Here is an 11,784-nt window from a genome sequence, read left to right as displayed (position 1 = left end):
TTTTCCACAGTGTGAATTGAGGTGTCTTATTTTGTCTTTGTGAAAGATCTGCTACATTATGTTTTGTATTATAAATTTCGTATGTTTTAATATAAATTTGCTATCAAAGAATTTCCATCGAACGGCAACTTTTCATAATTCCCTGCTATTAGAGAATTTATTTTAAAGTAGGAAATATGTCCACCAAGGAATCTTGTCCAGTATAGTCTTATTTAATTTCCATATATTTCTGATTCCTAGCTAACCTCAGGATGTGCAGGGTATCGTTGCACACAGATAGTACAGCTCTGTGTAAACAGGAAATATTTCTAAGATGTCTTGCGTGTTTGTTAGACCCTAAAAATACGTTCTGATAAAGACTATTGTTTCTACTACCACTACTTCCTTCTCTGCTCTTGGACACTAAGTGACACTTAGATGAACTTGTCTTAATTAATATACTGCAGTGGAAAGGCCAGTTGAACAAGGCTTGATTTAGGTTTTCCTTGAGAGAGGAAACGATACCTTTTTTGAGAACTCTGCATTACTGACAGGAATATTTCCAATGGCCCTTTCTGACCTTGGATATAGGGATTCACTATTCAAAAGTGATTGAAATGAAGCAATTTCTTTTGCAATAGCAAGATACTGAGCTCACAGAAAGTTCCTGGTACTCATCCACATGAATACCACTGTTATTTAGCGTTATAACTCATGCGTTAAGCAGATAATATCCTAGTTACCTTACACCTGATTTTTCTTTATGCCAATCCTGAAAGAGAACGGAGAAAAAGATTTTTGGAGGCGTCAACATGGACAGCTTGTTCTCTTTGATCTTTAACTCTCTTTTCAGGCACAAGCTCAAACATTAGAGCTGTGTAGTACCTGGTAGTGCAGTGTAAACTGTTATTTGTGTTCAGCCAAGGCAGCAGCACTCACCACCCGATGGATCCATGGCGTACACGTTGAGTTACTCTGGGAACTGACCATTAAGCTTCAACTTAAGAAAAGTCATGTATCTGTGTGTGTACATCCCACCTCTTGTATTAGAGCGGAACTGCCATCTTCCCCTTACAAGGTCTCTGCAATGAAAATAACATCTCATATGTGCAATCTGGAAAGAACCTGTGTGGGAGGATTTGAAGCACAGGTTGGAAGGATCCAAGGATTCCTTTTCACTAAAAGAAAACTGTGAAGTGGGGAAGTATGAGATCTGGGAATGCAAACTGGTGAGAGGAAATGCAGAGGTGCGGGAAAAATTCAGAAAACGAGAATTTACTAGCACCGCAGAAAGAAGAAAAATACAATAGCAAACATTTGAACCTGTTAACCGTACTTTGTTTGAAACTGACAGTTATCAAACACAGACATCAGCCGAGCAGGGAATGTTTCAGCACTGTTTATCAAATACAAGCTTTATTGTAGCTGTGATTTTGCAGCATACTGCTTGGTCTTGGGAGAGCCCACACTATGTTCCTCTCTTCCCTCTTCTATTTTGTTCTCATATATTTTTTTCTTCAGCCTCTTTCTGCTTTCTTTAGCCTTTTCTTGTTTTTATTCTTGTTCTCACTTACTTGTAGCCCATTTTCAGAAGTTTTTTTGTACATAATTCTGGTATGTGTCACAGAATTCTAGTTATTCTATATTATTCTAGTTATACAGCCCTTGTGTTTTAGACTACTAATCTTTGTAATTTCTCTACGTAAGACAGGCTAGGTATTGCTCCGTATTCTGAGCAGGGTGGTTTTGTTTGGGGAAGTGACAATGACGGTTTTTCTGAATGTGATAAAATCTCTTTTTCGGTAGAATCTTAAATTGGGAATTCAGTGGTCAAAGGAAACGATTGTTGGACTGGAACAATCTTGTATGTAACAGTTAAGGGAAGTGCAAGAATAATTCCAGATACAAAACACAGAACAGTGACAGGCCATTTCTTTTCTTTTACTGAACAGAATGATGTTCTCTGTATCTGCTCTTGAATTGCCAGCTGCTTGTTAATCTTAACATCTAGGTAGGTTTTTTGACAAGTAGTATCATCTGGATTAGTTTGTAGTAGAGTTGAAAATTCAAATTTGGCTATTCCAAGAAGATAGAAGGAAGTCTAAAAATACCTGAGATGTAGACTGATCTTTTTTTCCCCAGTCATTGGCAGGATCCTGCGTCTGCTGGGGGTGGTAGGTCTAGATATTGCAGTAATGGATCCCATGACTGTAGCAAAGCTCTGTAATTGCACTTAAACCAGTGTTGTTATTATTTTCAAATTCACAGCAGGATTTTTTGTGCAGTAACGTGCAAGTTAATTTCCTTTTTCATGATTAGTTAACTGCTTAAGCCTTCAATTAATAATGATTTACTTCTGCAGCAATTTGAAGAACTTCCTGTAGTTACCATGGGAGCAATCAGTATTTTCTGGTGCTCTATCTCAAAACCAAGTGTCTTGGAGGTGAAGCTGAAGAATCTTTTCTACGTAAAATCTCTTGGTAGATTTGTCAAGTCTGCTGTGTGATTGTTTCGTGCTAATACCTATGGAACAGCATCCGCAGTGACTTGACTTTTCTAAGTCCGCTGGGACTGAAATGGAACATCAACAAAGTTTGTGGCCATAAACACGAACATAAATTCAGGCTTCTTGGAACTGTCTTGACACATTGTAACTAGTGGAAACTAGTCTTGAACTTAATTGTTGTTTCAGCTCACATCTACACTTAGTATAAATACAGAGGTTCATCTCTTCCTCTCACAGCAGGGCTTTGAACCAAAGACTGCAATTAGCCCAGGTCTTCTCCCAGACTACTCAGGGAATTCTGCCACTGTGCTTTGAAATCAGCACTGTCCGTAAAGAACGGAGAGACTTACTAATTTACCTTGGAAAAATGGAACTGCACATTGAATGTATTCCTACGGGAGAAATCATCCGCGTGGTTAGTCGCAATGGAGGACGCAAGACTGTAAGCCTGTTTTCTTTATTGTTCTCTTTTTCCTTCTTGTAGTGTTAGTTACATGATAACCAACTCGTTGGCCATTGTTCTGAACTGAGAAATGTTAGTGCAAAAATACGAGGCTTCTGCAAGACAGGTTGGTCATCAAAGTGTCTGTAGCTGTGTTGGGAACAGTTTTCTCTCGCTAGGATAAAATTAGTAGCAATGAATGTTAATATTAAGTGACTGGGACTTTAGAAAATAATTGAAATCTATTTCCTGTGGAAATACTTCAGCGTACCCAAGTTGGCATGTCACCAAGTTGCTGTATTGGCCCAGCCATATTCATTCTGTCCAAATTCTGGAATTACTTTCAAACAACAGCGGAAGAGAAACAGCTTTGAAAAGAGTATTTTGAACTTCTTCAATACTGATTGCCCATGTTGTGGCTGGATTAATGCCCTGAATGTTATAGGAAAGTTCATGCATCAGAAATTCAGTGGTAGAGGAACATATTAATGGACTGTTATTTATATCTAGAGGAACTGGGTATTCTGTTAACTTGTGACTTTTATTGACCTGGATTCAGGGTTTGTATCTTAGCAAATGGAATATCCATGAGCTGATTATTTCTGGTTTGACACGGTAGATATAGATAGTTCAAAAAGACACAATACTCTTAGAACAATTTCAGTTTTCAGCACTTGGAAGGAATGGCCATTCTTTGCTTCAGAATATTCTCTAACTGCATTTGTATACTTGCTAAGTAAAAGAGTCTAAAGAGAAGGAACTGTGTAAAAAGCTTTTGAAAATCCTCCTAATGCTTAGATGTACCTAAATGTAACTCTGAATTTATCTCTCTCTGTCATATGTACTTATAAACTGTTTAATATATCTTCAGTTCTGGAAGCAGATTGCTCTGGGCAGAGCCATCGTGTTCTGAAGTGCACATCTGTGCATGTTGCTCCAGTTTCCTAGCATTGTCTTTCTAGTAAGTAATCTGAAACTCGATCTGAAAATTAGTGGAGACATTGACTGTGTTGATTACACAACAGTTAGGTAATTTTACTTCAGAAAACCTGAGAGCTCTGCCTTGTCAGGAGGAGATAGTGGCAGTTCTGGTGTTCTTTGGTTTCCAGTAAATGGTTTAGGAATGTTACTGACTTATTTGCAGTGACAGTAGAGGACACTGCCTGGACTGAATTGTCTTTCCCAGAGGGAACTGTTCCTTTAGACCTCATCCGGAATAGCATGTGCCAGGATCCTGGGGGAGACATCAGAGGGAGAAAAGCCATTCATTCAGCTTTCTGAAAAGTTTTGAATACTCATTAACAGTCCATAAAACTGTAATTTGCCACTTTGAGAACAGCAGTCTCTGTCAAGTTGTACTGCAGGAATGGCCAGAGAAAAGTAGTTTCTCATGTCCCGTGTTTTAATACAAACCAAAGCTTCTAGTTGAAGATAACTTTGCTGCAGGAGTGGAAGGTGCAGAGCTTTACTGTTTCATTCTGTTATTACAGGATTAAATCATATGCAGAATTTCCTGTGGATCCTGGTGAGGCTGCCTCTGGTGTTTCACATGAGATGAACCCCGATGCTGGGTGTTGTTGCACAGAGTGGATGGTTCCCTGAGTTCACTCTGCCTTTGGGGAATTGCTCCAGAGTTGAATTTCACCCTTCGTCCTTCTCTGAAGGATAGATACACTTTGGGTGATTCCCACAAGCGGGCGTCGGTGGGGAGGGGATGGTAAAATTATCACGAGTGTCCGAGGTTTATCTGTTGTGCGCCTGGAGGAGACAGGTGCGCCTGGAATTTTAAGCAACAGGAACGCGAACTGATTTGGTAGAGCAGCTTATCAGCAGGATGCTGTTGTCCCGAACAATGTAATCAGTGCGAGCGGGTTCCCGGCTCCGGGACGGGCGGAGGGGACCCGGAGGGGTCACGGTTCTACGGGACCCGGTGCCGAAGCGGGCGGCCCAGGGGGGTTTCGGGGCAGCCGCCGTGCCCCGCGGCCCGCCCCGCCGAGCTGACGGCAGGTGAGGGCGGAGGCAGAGCCGCGGCCTCGCCGCCCGCACTCCGCATGCCCGGCGCTCGGACATGCTCACTAGCGGCGCGGCGCGGGCTCCCGCGGGCAGTCGCTGCCGAGCCGGTCGCCGAGTCGCCGCAGGGCCCCGAGTGGCTCGTCGCCGGGGGGCGCGGAGCGCAGGTGAGCGGGGTGCGGAGCGGGGGGCGCAGCGGCGTGGCCAGGGCAGAGCTGGCTGCAGCCCGAGGGAGGGGTGACCCGTGGCCACCATCCGCCGGCCCGTGCTCGCCCAAAGACGCCGGGGCTCGGCCACATGGCCGCGGGTTGCCCGGGAACACGCTGCCGGCTCGGGGGCTGCGCCGGGAGGTGCAGAGGGGAGCCGGGGACGGCGGCCCGGGGAGGGCGGACAGCCCGCGGCTCGGCCATTCCCCTGGAGTCAGCGACCTTCCCGGAAACTCTCAAAATTTCCAGGGTAGAAACAAATGACCCTTTCACAGCAGCCGGCATCCTGGCGGCTGCACGGCATGTCCCCGGCAGCCCGGAGCAGTCCCTCCCCTTCCGTAACCTTACTAAATACACTCTGGTAACGCTTCCCTGGTTGTATCCTGCATGCAACGAGCTCCTGTCCGGGACGGGGTGAATCCCGCCGGGTGAGGAGCCGGAGCCGGAACGAGAAAGGGCGCGGCTGGGCGTGGGGGCGAGAGAAAGTCCGCTCCTGAGCTGAAACGTGGCCGTGTCACGGAGGTCCTGCCTTCTTCTGAAGAAGAATGGCTTTCTTGTACATACCCAACTTGTTTTCTGTGTTTTCGCGGTGTTTCGTGCTTCCTGGTGGTATGTCTTGCTGTGGATAGCACTTAGATGTGTACTGGAATAATTCTTCTTTGCCAGTGCTCGTACAGGTTCCCAAAAAACACTTAATGACAAACTTCGGTATTTTTAGTCCTCTTATAGGTGGAAATGTGGTCAAACACCATAAATTCTCCAGCTTAGACCACAGGTTTGCATCCCCACTAAGACTCGAAGGTTGCTATCTGTTGTGTTGCTTTCTATGCTAGTTTTCCCCTTTTCCGATATACCTGGAGTTAATTGCTTTAAGTGACAGTGATTTATGGAAGGAATCTGACTCTTTGCTGAACAGACATCTCATTCTAGTAACTTGAACTTTCCAAGTCAGCTGGCTTGATCTGCATCCTCACCTGTGGGAGGATTACAGAAGAAAAAATGTCCTGAGATACAGTACAGAGTTTATTCTTGTATTTATTATTTTTGCGGCTGTTGCTTTTTCAAAACTACCTGTGGATGGCAGCTGCCTGGTTTTAGAAAGTGACAAATGGGAAAATATTGGTTGGTGGGACAAGCCGTGAAAGCAGAGCCACATCTTAGAGTACTTGGGAAGACAGGCATTTTTCTTTCATCTCCTTTTGGGGCAGTAGACAATCACCAGTTGTCAGCACCTTTTCAAAACTCTTTTAGAAACTGCCTAAGGCTCACGGAACTAATGAATTCTTAATTTTTACGGTAGGCCCTGGTATGGCAACCGCTGTCAAAACTCTCAAGGATTTTCGGTTTTAATACTGGATGTAATCCAGTGTCTTAGGGGAGGGGCTGTGTAATTATAAGTCTTGTCTTCTACCTGGCAGGGACCAATGGAGTGCTAGAGTGCACGCATGCTATCCGAGTTTATCATGACATAAAGGGTAGATCTTTTTTAAAAAAGAAAGTCTGAATCATTATATACTAAGGGAGTGAGAGATCCCATGTGACTCAAGATCCAGCGTGTGCAATTTCTGTTCTCTTGCATAGCTAATAGCAAAGAAACTTGTGATTTACGATACATCTCCAGAATTTAGAACATCTAATGAGAAATTATATGTTTGTCAAACTGGACAGTCTGCACCAAATGCGGGAGGAACGACCTGCAGCATCTGGCCCCCATCACCGAGCCATGTGTGAACTGTAGCTCCTGGGTGCTGCAGCCCATTGTCCCCTCCTGCAGCCCAGTGCTCTCACCTGGTGCTTTTGAATAGTTCCAGCACGCAAAATGGTGAGGATCACTGGGCCCGGAGCACTTTGCCTCCCAGTTTGAAGGAGTAACGGGTGAGGACTGTTCACAGGGTGCTTTCAAATAACTAATGCCTTCTGAAAGACGAATTTATATTTGGGAAAATAATGTGTTACTGGCACTGCAGAAAAGGAGGTGGAGAGAACTTGTGGCACAGCAGGTTTTCCTAAGGATGGTATGTCATACTGCCCTCTGTACGTGATGCAAATGGAACTAAATCACTTTCATACAAGCTAAAGAACTGTATGTAAAGGTATATTTGTGTGTTTTAAAAATGTTGCTGTGGGGAAAGCTGTTTGTATTGTGCTTTGGCTTACCTGTATTGGTGACAGCCAAACGTGGTTAACTTTCCAGAACTGATCCAAGTTAAAACTGAGTAGGCAAATGAAATAGGTAATTTGTCTGGAGCATCATCTCAGCTCCTTGTGTGAGCACATGAGCGTCTCCGCCTGCACAAAGGATACGATGGCACGGGAAGAAATGGCTGGGATCAGGTGGGGATTGCTCTGGTAGCAGCAACGCTTTGTACTGGCGTAAAGTGATTGCAATTATAGCATGTGTTTGTCTTCCGTCAGGGGTTTTACTCTGTTATATCCTGCTTTATAACCAACTGTGAGTGATGTGGTTGGCTTTGACTAGGATTACTATCCCTGACTTCGATAGAAACCATCCATCTAAGCTTCTGTCATCTTTTCTAGTGGATGAGGTTTGCATGGGTTGTCTTTTTGGGAGATTGTAACGTGCTTATTTTTCTGCCTGGAGGGAACCACTTTTGCTGTGCATCTGTCTGGATTGAACGATCTTTCTGCTGGAAAACATCCTGCAGTGTGTGTTGTGCCCTCCTCTGCATACTTCACTCCCTGTTGATGCATTGTGGGGTAGGTGGCCAGCCCTTTCCCAGAAAGCATTAATAAAGATGTAAGCAAGCAGTGTAATTGAATGTGAAACACTAACAAAGTTTGTTATGGCAGAAGGTTCTGAGTGGACAAATCTCAAGTAATTTGTTGCAACTGAGTCATGTGCTGTGGGGGTGGAAGATCCAGTGTTCCTTAAACCGCTGCCCTGCATTACTTAAATACTCTTGAATACAATAAGGAGCAGCAGGGCCAGTACCTTGTCTAATATATATCTTAAGTGTAGTCTGGCCTATATTAAATTCCTGTACTGGAAGGCGCTAAAGGTTAGTATTTAGAACTCCTGTGGCATTCGTGCATGCACAGATGGCTTCCCTATCAGCTTTTTTCTTTAGGAAAGCGCTCAGTCACATGCAAATGACCAACTAGCTGTTCTTCATGGGGACACTTGCAACCCTTTAACCGGTACGTTGACCTCGGTCCAGCCTGGGCACCGCCCTTCCTGTAATTCAGTTCAGCGGCTGATAATAAATGGACATAGATTTTTAGCATTTGGCAGTACTTTTGGAGTGCTGCCGTGTGTGCCTGCTGGGCAGAAAGGTGCTGGAGCTGAACCCTACAGCAGCCTGCAGTTATTGGAAAGTTTTGTTACCAACTGGATAGCGTAATTGTTGGTGTCGAAGAATGGTATGTCATGATGTGTTCTGATTTTTGCCAGGAAATGGATAGTCTATGAATGACAAAAACCAATTCTGTCCCTGCTACCCCAGACTAATATGAGTTTTTTCCTCTCTCCATAAAAGAGTTTTCTAAAATCCTGGCTAGGCAAAAAGATGCACGTGGACAAACCCACAGTTGTGACAGCGTTCACATACAGTGTGGATACAGACTGGACCTTACAAGCTATAGCTGCTTTAAAAGGCCCTGCCTTTCAATTACGATTTCAGTAATTTCTTTTGGAGGCACGTTTCTGGTAAAAGCTCACCATGGATGTTTGACTCTGTATTTCCTTGTTGTGTTCTTATATCTGACCAGGGATTTCACCCTTACAGAATGTAATACAAGAAATGATGTCCTCATCTTTGAGAGAGCGTGTTCCCCCAGCCAGAGAACAGTCTTTGTCATGGTTTTAAGACTTCAGGGAAACCTTTGTGTCTTAACAGCTGAGCTTGCATTTCATTAGTTAGAGTGATCTGTGGTGCCTTATGCCAGCTGACAATCACCAGGTGTATTTGTCCATTTTACTAATGAAGAGGAGGATTATTGAAGGAGCTGTAATTCAACCAGAGAACAGCGTTTGTCAGAGGATTTTGCTGAGCTTACAATTGTGTTTTTTTTCCTTCATTACCATATCCTCAATTATTTTATGGTCGTCTTGACGTCTGTTTTCATTACCACCTGCTGCCTGCTCTAGATGGGATATTCCTGTCCAAGGAAGAATCATCTACTTCAGCGTTATAATGACAAACTGAGAACAGAAAAGAGGGTAAACTCAGCTCTTTCACTGTGCTTATTGTTCATGGCTGAAGGGTCCTGTTAAGTCAATGTCCAGTTATATAATGAGGAGATAGTGATCTGTTTAGCTTTTTAGAAAATTAAATTCCACTGAAACAGTGTAACTGGAACCATAGAAGTAGGAGGAAAACTATTTTCCCTTTTGAAATATGTCTTTGTATAGTGTTGCGAGTTGTGTTTTTTGAACTCACTAACAGTAACTAATAACTTCTACATTATACAGTCCACACTGAGTCATTGTTTACTGAGGGAAATGACTTTCAACAGCCAGACTTGTTTGCTAACTTTAATAACTAGAGTATGCAGTTCCACACATTACAAGGCAGCACATTATAATCAACATTTTTAAAAAACAAAAATCGATACATATTTACAACGCTACACAATGTTGTGTTATAAGTAGTGTTCCTGCAATTCAGTTTTTGATCTGCAGCGAAGTTTGATGTGGACAGTGGTGCAGTTTTGAGAAGAGGGAAGATTATTGCACAGAATTAGTGGGGTTTGTTTGTTTTCTAGAGAAGTTTATTGAAGCTTCCAAATTAGAGACCAGAAAGCCTTGTTCTCTGTGTACACATCTTGTTGTTTTAAATAACAGGTTGTCTTGCACTCTGAGGATTTTGGAGTCTGTTCAGAATTGCCTCTTCTGCATCTTGGGAGGGAAAGCCACACCTTTGCACCAGGAAGCCAGGAATTGTCTCTCTGACAGAACTGGAACTTAGCAAACCAGATGTTTCTTTTGCCTTATTTTAAATGAGCACTGAAGTTCAGTTGTGAGCAGTTTTCTGCCTTTTCTCCACTGTTCATCTGCTGTTTTGTGTGAGCCCGTTATTTTCTCATGGATGCTACAGGTAGCTTTCCTACCCACCCATTATGTCTACTAAGATTATAAGAACAACCAGGGTTTGTACACTGGATTGTTTTTTGTGTCCTTACCAAACAAGGCCAAGTGCACACAATGGGGTTAATCTGTAATAGGTTTTCTCCATCACTTTGTTCATGTGGGAATGAAGTGGGGGCAGCTCAGTGTGCCTGACTTGCATGTGAAGGGGCTGTGTGGGAGGAGTGTTTGGATCGTTAAAATGTAGCTTTTTAAGATATCTCAGGTCTTCCATTTGAATTTGTGCATTTCTGAATTTTGTGGTCAGTTGTCCTTCTTTTTCCTTGAGAGCTACTAAGTACCACGTTATTAAAAAAATATTGCAGCTTGGAAGAGAAGATTCAGAGCGATATGGTTACTGGAAAAGCGTAGTAATGTATAATGAAGAACTGCGCCTTTCCAAAAACAACAACCACAAAAAAGTACCTATCACATTTCTCAAGTAAGGCAAACACTGCATTTTGAATAGTCTATTCAAAACTTGTATTTTTGATTTCTCTTGAAGTCACAAGCTTTTTTTTGGCCACAATTTTGCTTGGAGGTAGAAAGGAAAACGTAAGGTCTCATTTGAAAATGAGGGCAAATATAAAATATGTGACTTCCAAAATCCACATTTTCTTTGTGCATGGATTTGTTGCTCTTAAAGTTGGAGAAGGGGATCGAAGGCAAGTTCTGCAGAGAAGTAGAGTGTGTGTCTATGTGCCTGATCACAGCACTGTGGGAACGGAGATGATTTCGAACTTTAATCTTGCTCGTCTGTCTGGAAAGCTTGTGGATAGGAACTGGGAAGAGCAGCTTATGGAGCTGTTAGCAAAGCTAGAACATCTATTATTTGTTTAAACAGGAATAGTGGGGGTTTGCACACCCCCCCCCCCCCCCCCCAACTTTATGAAAACGTTGCTCTGAAACTCTGATTTTTACCATCTCAAGATTTATTGTGTTTTGTACCTCCATTAACACAATTAATGATACAGTGCTATGAGAGTCCTGGCATGAGTTACTGAGAGAGCCAGAATGTTTTTATGGGCATAAGATGGTGCTTTTGTGACTGCGGGATGTCTGGATGGATGTTGTTTCTGATCTAAGTATGCGTGCACATATCAAGGTGAGACACTGTTGATTAAATAGGAGACTTGCATATTGATAACCTTAAGAGGCTTTGAATATTTTGTGCTGGCTGAAGGGGTTGCAGCCTGAAAGAAAAGTAGAGGGTGAAGACGTGTGGGAGGCCAGAAAGAAAAGTGGAGACTGGAAAGGGGTGGGAGACCAGTAAGAAGAGAATGAAAAGTAGTGAGAGGCCAAAGTGGTGTGGGAGGTCAGCAAGAAAAGTAGAGACCAAGAAGAAGGTGAGGCTGGAAAAGTCTGGGAGGATAAAAAGGTGTGGGAGGCAGAAAAGGTTGGGAGGCCAAAATTAGCCTGTATCATAGATCCAACAAATCTTATTCTGTTGTCCTTCTCTTGCATCCTCCTGAAGTAGTGGATCTACAGATAATTAGCAGAGCTGAAGAAAAGTTAAAACTCAGCCATGTGAAATAACTTAAGGATAAATGCCCTT

At 43.1% G+C, this 11,784-nt stretch overlaps 1 protein-coding gene across 2 annotated transcripts in view; it reads left to right on the top strand.

The window, feature by feature from the left end:
- Window positions 1–2,713: 2,713 nt before the first annotated feature.
- MYO1C (myosin IC) overlaps window positions 2,714–11,784 on the top strand; it is a 52,655-nt gene continuing 43,584 nt past the window's right edge. The window contains exon 1 of one of the 2 annotated variants that reach the window (XM_071817059.1): window positions 2,714–2,927. In XM_071817059.1, the coding sequence (XP_071673160.1) occupies window positions 2,853–2,927 (75 nt within the window). In that variant the 5' untranslated portion in view covers window positions 2,714–2,852. Of the gene's footprint in view, window positions 2,928–4,973; window positions 5,105–11,784 lie in introns of those variants that run through there. The other variant, XM_065853109.2, reaches the window with a different exon arrangement.

This window comes from Patagioenas fasciata, chromosome 19 (genome assembly GCF_037038585.1).
Source record: "Patagioenas fasciata isolate bPatFas1 chromosome 19, bPatFas1.hap1, whole genome shotgun sequence".
NCBI classification, from domain to species: Eukaryota; Metazoa; Chordata; class Aves; order Columbiformes; family Columbidae; genus Patagioenas; species Patagioenas fasciata.
The sequence above is the reverse complement of the archived record's forward strand: the minus strand, read 5'-3'. Positions and strand labels throughout refer to the sequence as shown.